At 41.1% G+C, this 11,104-nt stretch overlaps 1 protein-coding gene across 1 annotated transcript; it reads right to left on the bottom strand.

Annotated features, from left to right (window-relative positions):
• Positions 1-7: 7 nt before the first annotated feature.
• LOC139927988 (dnaJ homolog subfamily C member 7-like) lies at positions 8-10,815 on the bottom strand. Its single transcript, XM_071920322.2, has 14 exons — positions 10,634-10,815; positions 7,680-7,768; positions 6,784-6,908; positions 6,488-6,601; positions 6,192-6,266; positions 5,838-5,956; positions 5,451-5,604; positions 4,632-4,796; positions 4,422-4,513; positions 4,249-4,322; positions 3,981-4,127; positions 3,392-3,547; positions 1,616-1,690; positions 8-1,521 (listed from the first exon to the last, which is right to left on the bottom strand). Exons 1-14 carry the CDS (start codon positions 10,702-10,704, stop codon positions 1,484-1,486), a joined length of 1,494 nt encoding a protein of 497 aa, XP_071776423.1. The 5' UTR covers positions 10,705-10,815; the 3' UTR covers positions 8-1,483.
• Positions 10,816-11,104: the final 289 nt, after the last annotated feature.

Here is an 11,104-nt window from a genome sequence, read left to right as displayed (position 1 = left end):
CCCAACATTACATTAAAAGACAAATCTTTATTTTTCCAATAACAAAAGCATGTCTCTTGTTAATACTGTGACATGTTTTAAAAATGATACACAGGTCAGTGACAGGACCGTGACGATGGACATTTCCAGCCTACCAACATGGCCCTTAACAGGTGGAACGAGTAGGGAAGGGCTGTACTGACCAAACGTGCATGACAAGTAGGTGCATGACAGCTAGGTGTGACTGACAATGATACACAAAACTGAATAAAGTCTTACATGTTTGGCTGGATAATTCTATGTGCAAAGAAATGATTCGGGGGTGTTTACGTATTCACTTGCAAAATTCAACTGCCTTTAAAGGCCCGACTTGGAAATGTTTCCCCAAAAACAGAGCACAAAAACATGCTTAGCAAGACAATGTTTTGCCTTTGCAAATGGAGGTTGGCTGGCTCTTCAGTTTTGAAATTGTTTCATTGTAAGAAAGTGTGGGGTTAATTGTTCTGCTCATTCTGGTAAGGCACCACTTAAAACTTGGATGGGGACATAAGAGGTGGTCAGTGCTGAGTGGAAGTGGGTATACCTTCAAATGTCTTAAGCAACTGAAGAAAACCCCTAGTAGATGTGTGTTGGTTTTGGCCTGTTTCAATGAAAAATCACTCACAATCACTGAAACTCAAAGGGAAGAGGATGGGGTGAAAAAAACATTTACAACTGATTTGAGTAAAAAACAAAAACGAAAGGGCAGACCATAAACACTGGCATTAGGTTGCATACAGTCAGAATTTAGAATATACAATAAATATAAATAGACCTAAAGGAAATTGAAGAAAAAGAGAAATTATGAACACAAATAACGCTTTACATTCCAGTCAACTGTACAATGCAGCATGGAGACTAGATGAAGAGACAAAACCCTGCAGATTGATCCTACAGTCTGCGAGTGAGCCAATAAAACCTGGACACACACTCACAACAGGACAGTGTTGTCCTCAAGCGCTGTCCTGAGGTCAGTTTTGACATTTACCTTCCAAAATACATTGATTCTTGCTCTACAGGGAGTCAGTCTGTCCCAGGAGCATCTTAAAAACTCATACTATGTATTATTCCTAAAACTAATCAACTATGATGCTTACATTTCCGATGCATTCCTTAGTATTGATCACCTTGATCAAGGTATAGCGGCAGTTTTACAAGTTTAGATTCTATTTAGATTTTGGCAATACCGACATGCTCTGAGATAAGCTCATCCACACCTCTCTGAACCATTTGTTAACTAATTCCTTATCTACAATGTTCCCTTCATATTTAAAAACTTTGAGCTGTTCTTCATAGTTCCTGTTAGTTTAATTGTGACGAGTAAATTTAGGAGTGGATGCAATAACCAAAAACCTCTGGAAAAAGTATAGTGGGGAGATTCTGCGAGACAAATCAGGAGGTGATTGTGAGTCCAACTTAATATTGTCCACTGCAGGGCTGCAATGTTCCCGCACGATACTTCAATTTAACCAAACTGGAAAAAGAAATTTCCAGGCCCAGCATCTAGAAAAAAGAAAGAAACAAAGAATTCATAATTAATAAGATGTAATGTGACCCGTTTTCTTATGTTTCAATAAACTTAGTGATGTCTACATACTTGAACTGGATTCAAAGTTGAATCCTCCGCCTTGGCCACCGAAGAAGGCCCTGAAGATGTTGTTGGCATCGAAATCTAGAGAGAAAACCCAAGGCAATAATTCACAAGGTGTGTAAACAAGAAATAAGATCAAATCATCATTTGCAGAATGTTCAACCATTATTTTTTATCTCCAATATAGAACTTCAGTCACCACACAAGAAGAGTTGAAGTACTAGGGCTGCAACTATTAGTCAACATTATGACGACCCCCCCTGCTCTGTCTGCTAGTGCTTGTGTGCCGTCTGTGTGTGTTTCTATGCAGGTGTCTGGGGGCGGAGCGGGAGGGTCATCAGCGCCACTGGCAGCACCTGGGCCCAGTACTGCCAGGGGATAAGAGCTGCTGCTGGCTCTCTCCTAGAGACCCCACCACTTTGGCTTTAATTTGGCGTTTGTTTGCGTTCCTTGGGTTTATTTCCACACCTTACAACATCATACTTACATCCCTAACACTCCACATACCATCATAGTATTTGAGTTTTCTTATTATGTTCTTTCTTGAATAAATTGACCATATATTCCATTGGCTTTGTGTGCGTCTCTCGTTTTGTCATGGTCTTGGGGCCGGGTTGTGACATCATCATCAATAGCAACATCAATGTAAATTTCTGGATTTTGTTTTGAATGTGGCTGCGAGAAGGCCAAATCCTGTGCGTGCGCATGAGGATTCCAAAAAAATCCTGACTGCCCTAAGTATGAATACTGTAAAGAAACCCCTGTCTAGCTAGCTTATTATTAATATAGTCAGGAAATCTTGGCAATTGCCATTTTCTTCACGGCCAAATTGCTCTTCTCGGATACATAATTAAAAAAGCGGTATTGAAGATGATAGTGTAGGTTTTTCTTTGGGGGCTGCCTGCCTAGAAATAAGCTCTTTGTTATTACAGGCATCCTATAGTAGCTGGCTAGATCTACACAGTGAAATGTAATGTAAATGTAGCTAGCAATAGCCATAAAGCAGTAGCTTATTTTGGTCTGGACTAAGGCAATAATATGCTGAAACGTAATTTAACTGTAATGATGTATTCCACCTAAAATTTTGTATAAAATAAATACATTTTACTGCAAGTTATGATAATCTGATAACTGATAATCAACAGTTTCATAACAAAAGAATCATTAGTTGCAGCCCTAGTAAGTACAAAAACACACAAGGAAAACAAAGCAAAACCTGACAATTTAGGAGGGGAAAAAAACGCTGCACTGGGAACATCACAGAAAGTTACTGCTTATGAATCATTCAATCTGACTCAAACCTACTCCCTCTACTTCATTTCCTCTTCACATTTCACCTTCAAATAAATCAAATCTACTGAAATACAAGTGCAGTGACCCGCCCCTGCCCTTTTCAAAAGCAGAGGCTAGATTTATACTTGGAAATAGGTTATAATAGATTTAATTATAGTTTTTTATGGATTCATACTTTGTCTGAGGTAAACAAATTGTTGGGTAATTCAAGCCTGCTGCAAATTAAATTCTTTATAATTGGTTGCCTTTCTCTGATAAACACAATGTCCAAGTCAGTTCCTTTGCTTCTACCATTCACATCTATTCATGCCCGGGTCATTCTATTCTTGAACTATGCCCATTTGTCTCTGGTCATACATGTTGTTATAGACTACTCTCAAATTCACCGTTTGAAGAAAAATAGCATGAAACATTGACGAGAGCACGAATACGTTCTCTTTCATCCAACAAAAATATAAATCTAGCCATAGAAAAGAAGAAAGCACTTACCTCCTCCACCAAAGCCACCATCGTCCTCGAGGTCGTGTCCATTGTCGTAGCGGACCTTCTTCTTGGGGTCGGAGAGCACAGTGAAGGCCTCGCCCACCTCCTTGAACTTCTTCTCCTCTTCCTTCTGCACCTCCGCAGTCGCTGCGCTGTGGCGGTCTGGAAGACAGCGACAAAACGAGTCACCTACCATCAAGAGCTCGCCACACTTGACACAGACCACATCAAACATAATCAAAGCTGGTGTTCCGCATAAACAGAGTTCAAGCTGTTGGCCACCGTGTGATACCATTAATTATGTGTCCAAAATGTTAAAAATGTGCGCCCCATGAAAAATACATTTTGGTAATGTTTTCACTTCTTTTTCTTTTAATTAATTTGCTAAATTTCCTGATTTCTCCATTGACATAATCAGGGAAGTTTTCAAAGTCCCTAACTTTTCCTGTCAGAAACAGAACTCGCAAAATTCTATAATATTCCAAATACCCCATACTGTCCACAATGGTTGATGTTGGAGATATCTACAGGTAGTCAATACCATGCAGGATATTTGTGTGTGCACGCGCCATGTGAGTGTAAAAAAAGACGATACCTGGGTGGTGCATGAGGGCCCGTTTGCGATAGGCCTTCTTGATCTCGTCGTCGGTGGCGTTCTTGCCGACCCCCAGCACCTTGTAGTAATCTTTCCTCTTGCTCTTTTTCAGCTCCAGCTGGGCTGTCTTCAGCAGATGCTTGTGTTCTAGAGAGCGAGAGGGAGACAGAAGCAAGCCTTATGTGAGCAGCTGAAAACCTGACCAACTAATAAGTCCTTTTAGACAGATAAATGTACGAAAACAAGACGACACCCGACAGCAGCGTACCTTTGGTCTTTTCCGTCTGGTAGACCTTTTCATAGTCCCGTACAGCTTCTTCATACTGCTCCGTGTTCATGTAACTACAGACACACAAAGTCACTCCAAACAACTGCAGAATAATCAAGAAAAAACACACAGAATAGGAAGACTAATGTAGGCAGACTGGAGGGATAGCATACCACTGGGCCCGTCTCAAGTACGCCTTGATGTAAGTGTCGTCCAGCTTGATTGCACTGGTGCAGTCTTCAATGGCCTGATCGAGTTTCTTCAGCTGTTGATGAGGAAGAAGCAAATGACAGTGAGCTGAGTGGAGAGGAAAAGGAAGAGCTTGAGCACTAGAAACTCGAGCTGAAAAATGACTTGAATCACATTGATTTGTTTCTCTTTACCTTGGCTCCTGCCGTTCCCCTGTTGCAGTAGAGCTTCGCGTTGGTCTTGATGTTGTTGGGGTCTATTGTCAGGGCCTCTGTGTACAGCTGGTAGGCTGCATCATAGCTGCAGTCCTTGAATGCCTGGTTGCCTTCCTCTTTCTTGGCTTTTAAGGCTTTGGCGTTCTGATTTGGGAGGAGAATAATCAGTCATTTGTCTTTTACAATCATTATCCAAGCTTGCCAAAAGTGAAATATGAACCCTCTAAAAAATATTCTAAATATGTCAGCATCATACGTGAGCAGAGCACGGTCACATCAAAGTCTTGGACCATGGAGTGTTGTATGATTCTACTTTTATGTATGTGAACCCCAGGAACAGAGAACAAAGTCAATTTCAATCCTTCTGTTTTCTTTGTCTTCTTTGAACCATGGCTGACTGAATTTGAAGCATGTTGCTCAACATCTAGTGCAGCCTTGCTAATTTGTATCATGCCACAACAGACGAGTAATTCTGAGAGGCAAATGTCATATGGAAATTGGCAGATATTGTATTATGACAAGTTTGCACAAATCATAAAGATCTGAATATCCAAAATTACATGTATCCCATGACAGAATTTGCCATGCAATATTAGACTATTTCATATGAGAATATGCATTATGTAAGATTTCAAAATAACTTATTGTTCCAAAAAACTTTGACAAATTGCAATCTAACCCTTCCCCTAAAAAAAAACCCTATTTGGTTTTTGTTAATTCCAAGCCTTGGTCCACCAAGCTTCAGCTGATCCCCTCATCTGAGTAGAAGATGACTGGGTGACAAGCTGACAAACTTACCCTGCAGGCTAGCCGGGCTTTCTCGTGGTCAGGTGCCATGCGCAGAGCCTGGACGAAGAACTGCACAGCTTTATCGATGCAGTCCTCGTAGTAAAGACATAGGCCTCGAACGTACAGCGCGTCTGCGTTGGTGGAATCCATCCGCAGGATGTCGCTGGGAGAGAATGGTTTGTTAGAAGATCTGTTGTAAATATTGTATATATCTGAGCCATTGTTTAAAAATCAAATAGAAAATCTGCCTGAAGTGATTTAGTGTTGGTTTGCTCTTTAAAAGCTCATCTCAATCTGAAGTGAAAATAGTTACAGAAAATGGAAAAAAATATGAATCTCTGTGACACAATAATCACCCACCACAGCCCCAACCCCAAAAAGCCTGTTTGTCTCTACCTTGCCACTGACTGGGCTTCCGGATAGCGTCCCAGCAGAGCCAGACACTCGGCCTTGAGGATTTTGAAGCGGTGGCAGGCAGGGGCCAGACCTAGGGCCCGGTCCATACAGTACACCACCTGGAGCAGGGGGAGACAGGAGATAAACAGTCAAACACTAGGTCTAAAACTACTCACACTGCAATTACATTCAAACATGATAGAGGGGCAAATGTTGGGAGTTTCTAACAGCAAAATATTGTTCATATATACCTTAGCCACTTGCGGCCTTTCCAGTGAAACAAAAAGTTTGACAAGAGGTGACAGACAAGAGGTTTCTATGAGTTTGGTCAAAATGAAAATGGATGTTAGGTACCTTTCTGAAATCCCGCTTTTCAAAGCCAAAGTCCGCCATTCGTTCATACTCCAGGACTGATGTAGCATTCTTATGCTGAAATACAATTAAAAAAACAGCACTACTCAGCACTAGCTTAACAGTGGGAATAGACAGTTTCATCATTTAGTCATGCAAATTAGAGATCGTGCTCCGAGTGTAAAATTAGCAATACAATACCCCAACGACTCAGAAGATTAATTTTTTTACAGTGACTGAATAAAAAGGTAAAAAGTTGAGTTGGTCATCAACAGCAACGACAGCAGGTGAAACCTCACCTCCTGCTGGGCCTGGCTATTGCTGGGCTCCAGTTCCAGAACCTTCTGAAAGCAGCGGCTAGCTGCCATGGCATTTCCCAAAGATAGGTGGCACTTGCCCTCACGCAGATGACCCTGTGGGACAGGAAGGACACACGTCCTTGTTAGGACATAAAACCTCTACATAACAATCTCTATTCTACAGGTGCAACCAGGGTTCCGAGAGAATTAGGAGTCACAAGCTGAGAATGAGGATGATGCTCTTGCTCTTGTTATAGACCACATCATGCATCACATGATTGTCTGTTTAAACTGACCTTCATGAAGCAGTCATCCAGCCGCACAGCCTGCTGGGAGTCTTCTAAGGCCTCTCGAAAGCGACAGAGCATCATGAGAGTGGCTGCCCTGTTGCCATAGTAACTGGCATTTTTGGGGCATGCATCTTGGGATAAAGAACAAAAAACACAGGTAAACTTAGCCCTTCTCTTAACACAGGACTTTTGATCAGAATCAGAAATACTTTATTGATCCCCGAGGGGAAATTGGGTTTCGTTGCAGTTGCTCACATTCTAGAAGAGAAATATATATAGGCATAGAGAAATTATAAGAAAAATAGAAATAAGAAAATAAATATAAAAATATGTAAAATATGTGCATTATACTACAATAAAATAAAAATATGTAAAGTATGTGCATTATACTACAATATATAACAACAATAATATAGAAATAAGAAAAATAAGAAATTTGTGGGTGGGTGTGGGGGAGGAGGAGTAGGAGGCAATCCCTGACCTGGGCCTTTCACTCCTGCTTTTTTCCTTCCCCCTTGTTTTTGAATTATTGCACAAAATTATTACCGGAATCAGTATTGCACAGTTTATAATATAAGTTATAAATTATGGGGTTATTAAGCTGCTGTCAGGGGTGAAATAAGTCCAAGGTCCAGTCTATTGACTCAGAGTGTCTGACACTCTGAGGGAGGGATGCTTTGTGGTATGAAATATAGCTACAAATTACAGAACAGATAAATCTTCAGTGAACAATATCTGTGTCTGGTTACTGACAATGGAACTATCTTTGCAGTATGTAGGGCTTACTGCAAAGATGGCTCCATGTAGGCCCATGTCAACAGTAAAGATTTTCCTGGTACAGTTCAAAGGTATGTGGTGGGAACTTAATTCCAGTGTTAAGGAGTACGGAGTGGCGCACTCACCGATGGCCTTTGTGTAGTAGTTGAAAGCCTCAGAGTAATCCTTCTTGACGTAGAATGCATTTCCTTGCTCTTTGAAGCCTTCGGCCTCACTGGGGAGAGGAGAGGAAACAACAACTGGGGTCAAGATGGGACAGTTACTTTACAGACAAAGGAGGCGTCAATAAAGTGATACGATATAAACCAATGATCACCCATTCAGCAATATACCATGTCAACACCCTCAACACGTCAGGTAAGCAGAAGGTATATAGAGAAAGAATCATGCTTTTAACAGAGGCCTACGACCTTGATCAGGTTAGTTTGCAAGAGACTTCCAGCAAGAACACACTTTGTCATTACTGTTTTGTTGTTTTTTTTTAAGATTTATTTTTAGGCATTTTATGCTTTATTGATAGAGACAGTGTTAGAGAGAGACAGGAAGTTATGGGAGAGAGAGAGGGGAGGACATGCAGCAAATGACAGCGGGCTGGATTCGAACCCGGGTCGCTTCGGGAAGGACTGAGCCTTATGGTACGCGCTCTACTCGGTGAGCCAGCGGGGCGCCCGTCATTACTGTTTTTTAATGTTCTGTTGTGATGCTTGCCCTGATGATTTAAGTCAACATATTGTAACATACAAAAACATGATTTCCTGATACTAACAGCCACACAGCCTGACATGTAGCTTTGCTAGTAGTTAGCTGTGCCCCACGTATCTGTAAGCGATTTTCTTGCAGATGGGGCAGAGTGTTGATGGGGTCTGAGAGGACTGAACTGTGGCATCTTTCACCTGGAACTGGGACAGCAGAGCAGGGGGCTGATTGTAGTGAAGGCTAGGACTAAACATAGCAGTGACAATCACCTGCTGCAGTCCTTTCAGTAAGTAGTAATGTGTAAACTATGTGGGACTGTAACAATAGGTCAAGGTCATCAACTATGAAAATTCCTCAATTTCCGTTTTCATAAGAAGGCATAATTGTGTTTTGTACATGGCTGTGGCAAGCCCAAACTAGAGTTAGGTCTGCACAATTGATTGTGTATATCTTGATTTTAGTTTCCACCATTAATAATAATTGAATTTGATATGTCAACATTTAATTTAACTGTGAACACCATCTGTTCTATAAAATCAGGCGCTCCCATTAAAGTTCCGCTATTCACAATAAACACAACCAAACCAGAGCCCTCGAGAGCACAGCATACTGTGTCTCTATCATCTAGGCCTTCATCTCTATTAATCTCTATTTGCATCTGCCAATCCATGTGATTTGAGCATGCAAGTGTATAGCACAAACAGCTGAGCAGCGCCTGTTTGCTGGAAGGAAAAATGAGTAGCCTAGTACTTAAAGTAGTAAACAGCCCAAACCAAATAGCCTACTTTGTTGGCATCTAAGCTGTTGAAAGAATAGATAAACCCACTGATGACAGAGGTGAATCTGTCCTCTGAGTACGAAAGCGGAATCATTTTAGTAGCCAAAAACAGGTAATTGTCTGTCATTTGGAAAAAATATTGTATTTTCAGGAAAATGAAGGGCACCCGGTGGCTCAACCAGTAGAGCATGTACCAAGTCCTTCTCACAGCAGCACATGTTCGAATCCGGCCTGTGCCCTTTGCTGCATGTCTCTCTCTGCCCTGTCTTTCCTGTCTCTCTCCTCTGTGACTGTCTAATAAAACAGAAAATGCCAAAAAATAATCATAATAAGCTTCAGGCAAATCAAAAGAACAGTTAAGGAGCAATAGCTCCATTTCGGGATACCCACAGTATTTTTACAGATTCATGCAGTTTAACACCTGTCATGGACTCTGATACTCAAAGCATGGCCCATTACCTTCATCAGGGTCTCAGTATATCTTATTACTAGGTTATTTTTCCAGCCTTTGGGAATTTACATGTCCACACCCCACTGTAAAATACTGAGGCAGTATGGAGTACAATGTTGGGGTAAATAAAAACAAAAATAAAAATCCAACCAAACTTGAATCATCATACTCTGCTATAAATGCTGCCTCCAAACACTGTGTTGTTTGTCTGCCTGGCCAACTGATAGCATGGTTTATTAGAGAAGTAGACCAAATAAAATTGAAACCATGGTGGCTGGCAAAGTCTCAACCCTCAGGTCAAAGAATCAGGAGGCGTAAACAACATAAACCATGAGACACTTATTGTTCATTTACTTTAATAGTTAAGGAGTTTCGGTGCCAGATCGCAACGTCTTTGGTTTGAATGACAGCAGCCATTTAAGATATTTCAGTTAAGTCAAAACGTTAATCACTATAATTAACGTTAGATGTTTCAGGTACTAGGTTAGCTAAAAACTATCAAGCTGCCTTGCGTGGAAAGTTCTCGAAAGCGGAAAGCAGCTAGCTTGTGCCCATCTATAGCCAGGAAGACTTCAGCTGATGTTTCAGTACTTGTATTCAACTTCACAATGTCACAGTGTCACGGCCCATACAAATAGCTATATTAACTACAGCAACCACATGGCCAACAAAATATATTTATTCTTGGGTAACTGCAGTTTACTGACTCAAACACGTCGATTTACTTGTTCAAGTTACCTTAACCAAGAACTTCACGTTAGCTAACACTGCTGTTTCGTTTAGTTTACCTACAATACATTTATAACATTAAATGCAACAAAGGGTTTTCTACTCTTATCGAAGCTAAACTAGTGTCAACGCCTGCCATTTATCAACCCGATTAAATCTAATCTATAACGTTACAGAAGACGGTACACACTTAAAGCGTTTCCCAGCAAGCTAGCCAAGTTAGCTTGTCCAACTGACCGCATTGTTGTTTGCTAGCCTTGTCAGGTTAGCTAACGTTAGCCGAGGTTGATTACCGCGCCGCTTAAGCATCAGTTAGGCCCCGCTGGAGAATTAACTAGGTTAGTGTGTCACATGGAAATCCGACTCTGGATTTTGTCGCATGAAACAAACATCATGTTTAAATATTGCAGACAAAGCATGTTTACCGTTCCATGTCCTCTTGATTGAGGATGTGGGCTTCTGCTTCCATCGGCATGTCGATGTCAACAGCTGCCATTTTTTTCCCGAAAGGAACGAACACACGCAATTTCCGGGAATTATGGCTCCAACTAAAGTTTCGCTCATTGGGCTATGCCAACTTTCAGTTCACTGATTGCAAACAGTGGCCTGCACAGACAGATAGCGTAATATAATATTGCCATTGAAATGACAAGTAACAAAGGTCCCAGGCTGGATTCAAATTCAAGTCATTAAAGTGACATGGCAGGCGCCGCCAGCATAATCCACAAGTTACTCTTTTACAGAATGTCCCCTGTCCCTTTCAGATGTGCCATGGAAGTAGGCCTATATTATTATTATTCCCTCTTTGTCCCATGTGTTCTGTCTCTTTTCATTGTGAAATGTCTAAAAAAGCAGAAATATTATTAAAATAATATTGAAAAAGGGCATTTTCCCCA

The sequence above is a fragment of the Centroberyx gerrardi genome, chromosome 20 (genome assembly GCF_048128805.1).
Source record: "Centroberyx gerrardi isolate f3 chromosome 20, fCenGer3.hap1.cur.20231027, whole genome shotgun sequence".
Lineage (NCBI taxonomy): Eukaryota > Metazoa > Chordata > Actinopteri > Beryciformes > Berycidae > Centroberyx > Centroberyx gerrardi.
This window is presented reverse-complemented; position numbering and strand designations above follow the sequence as displayed.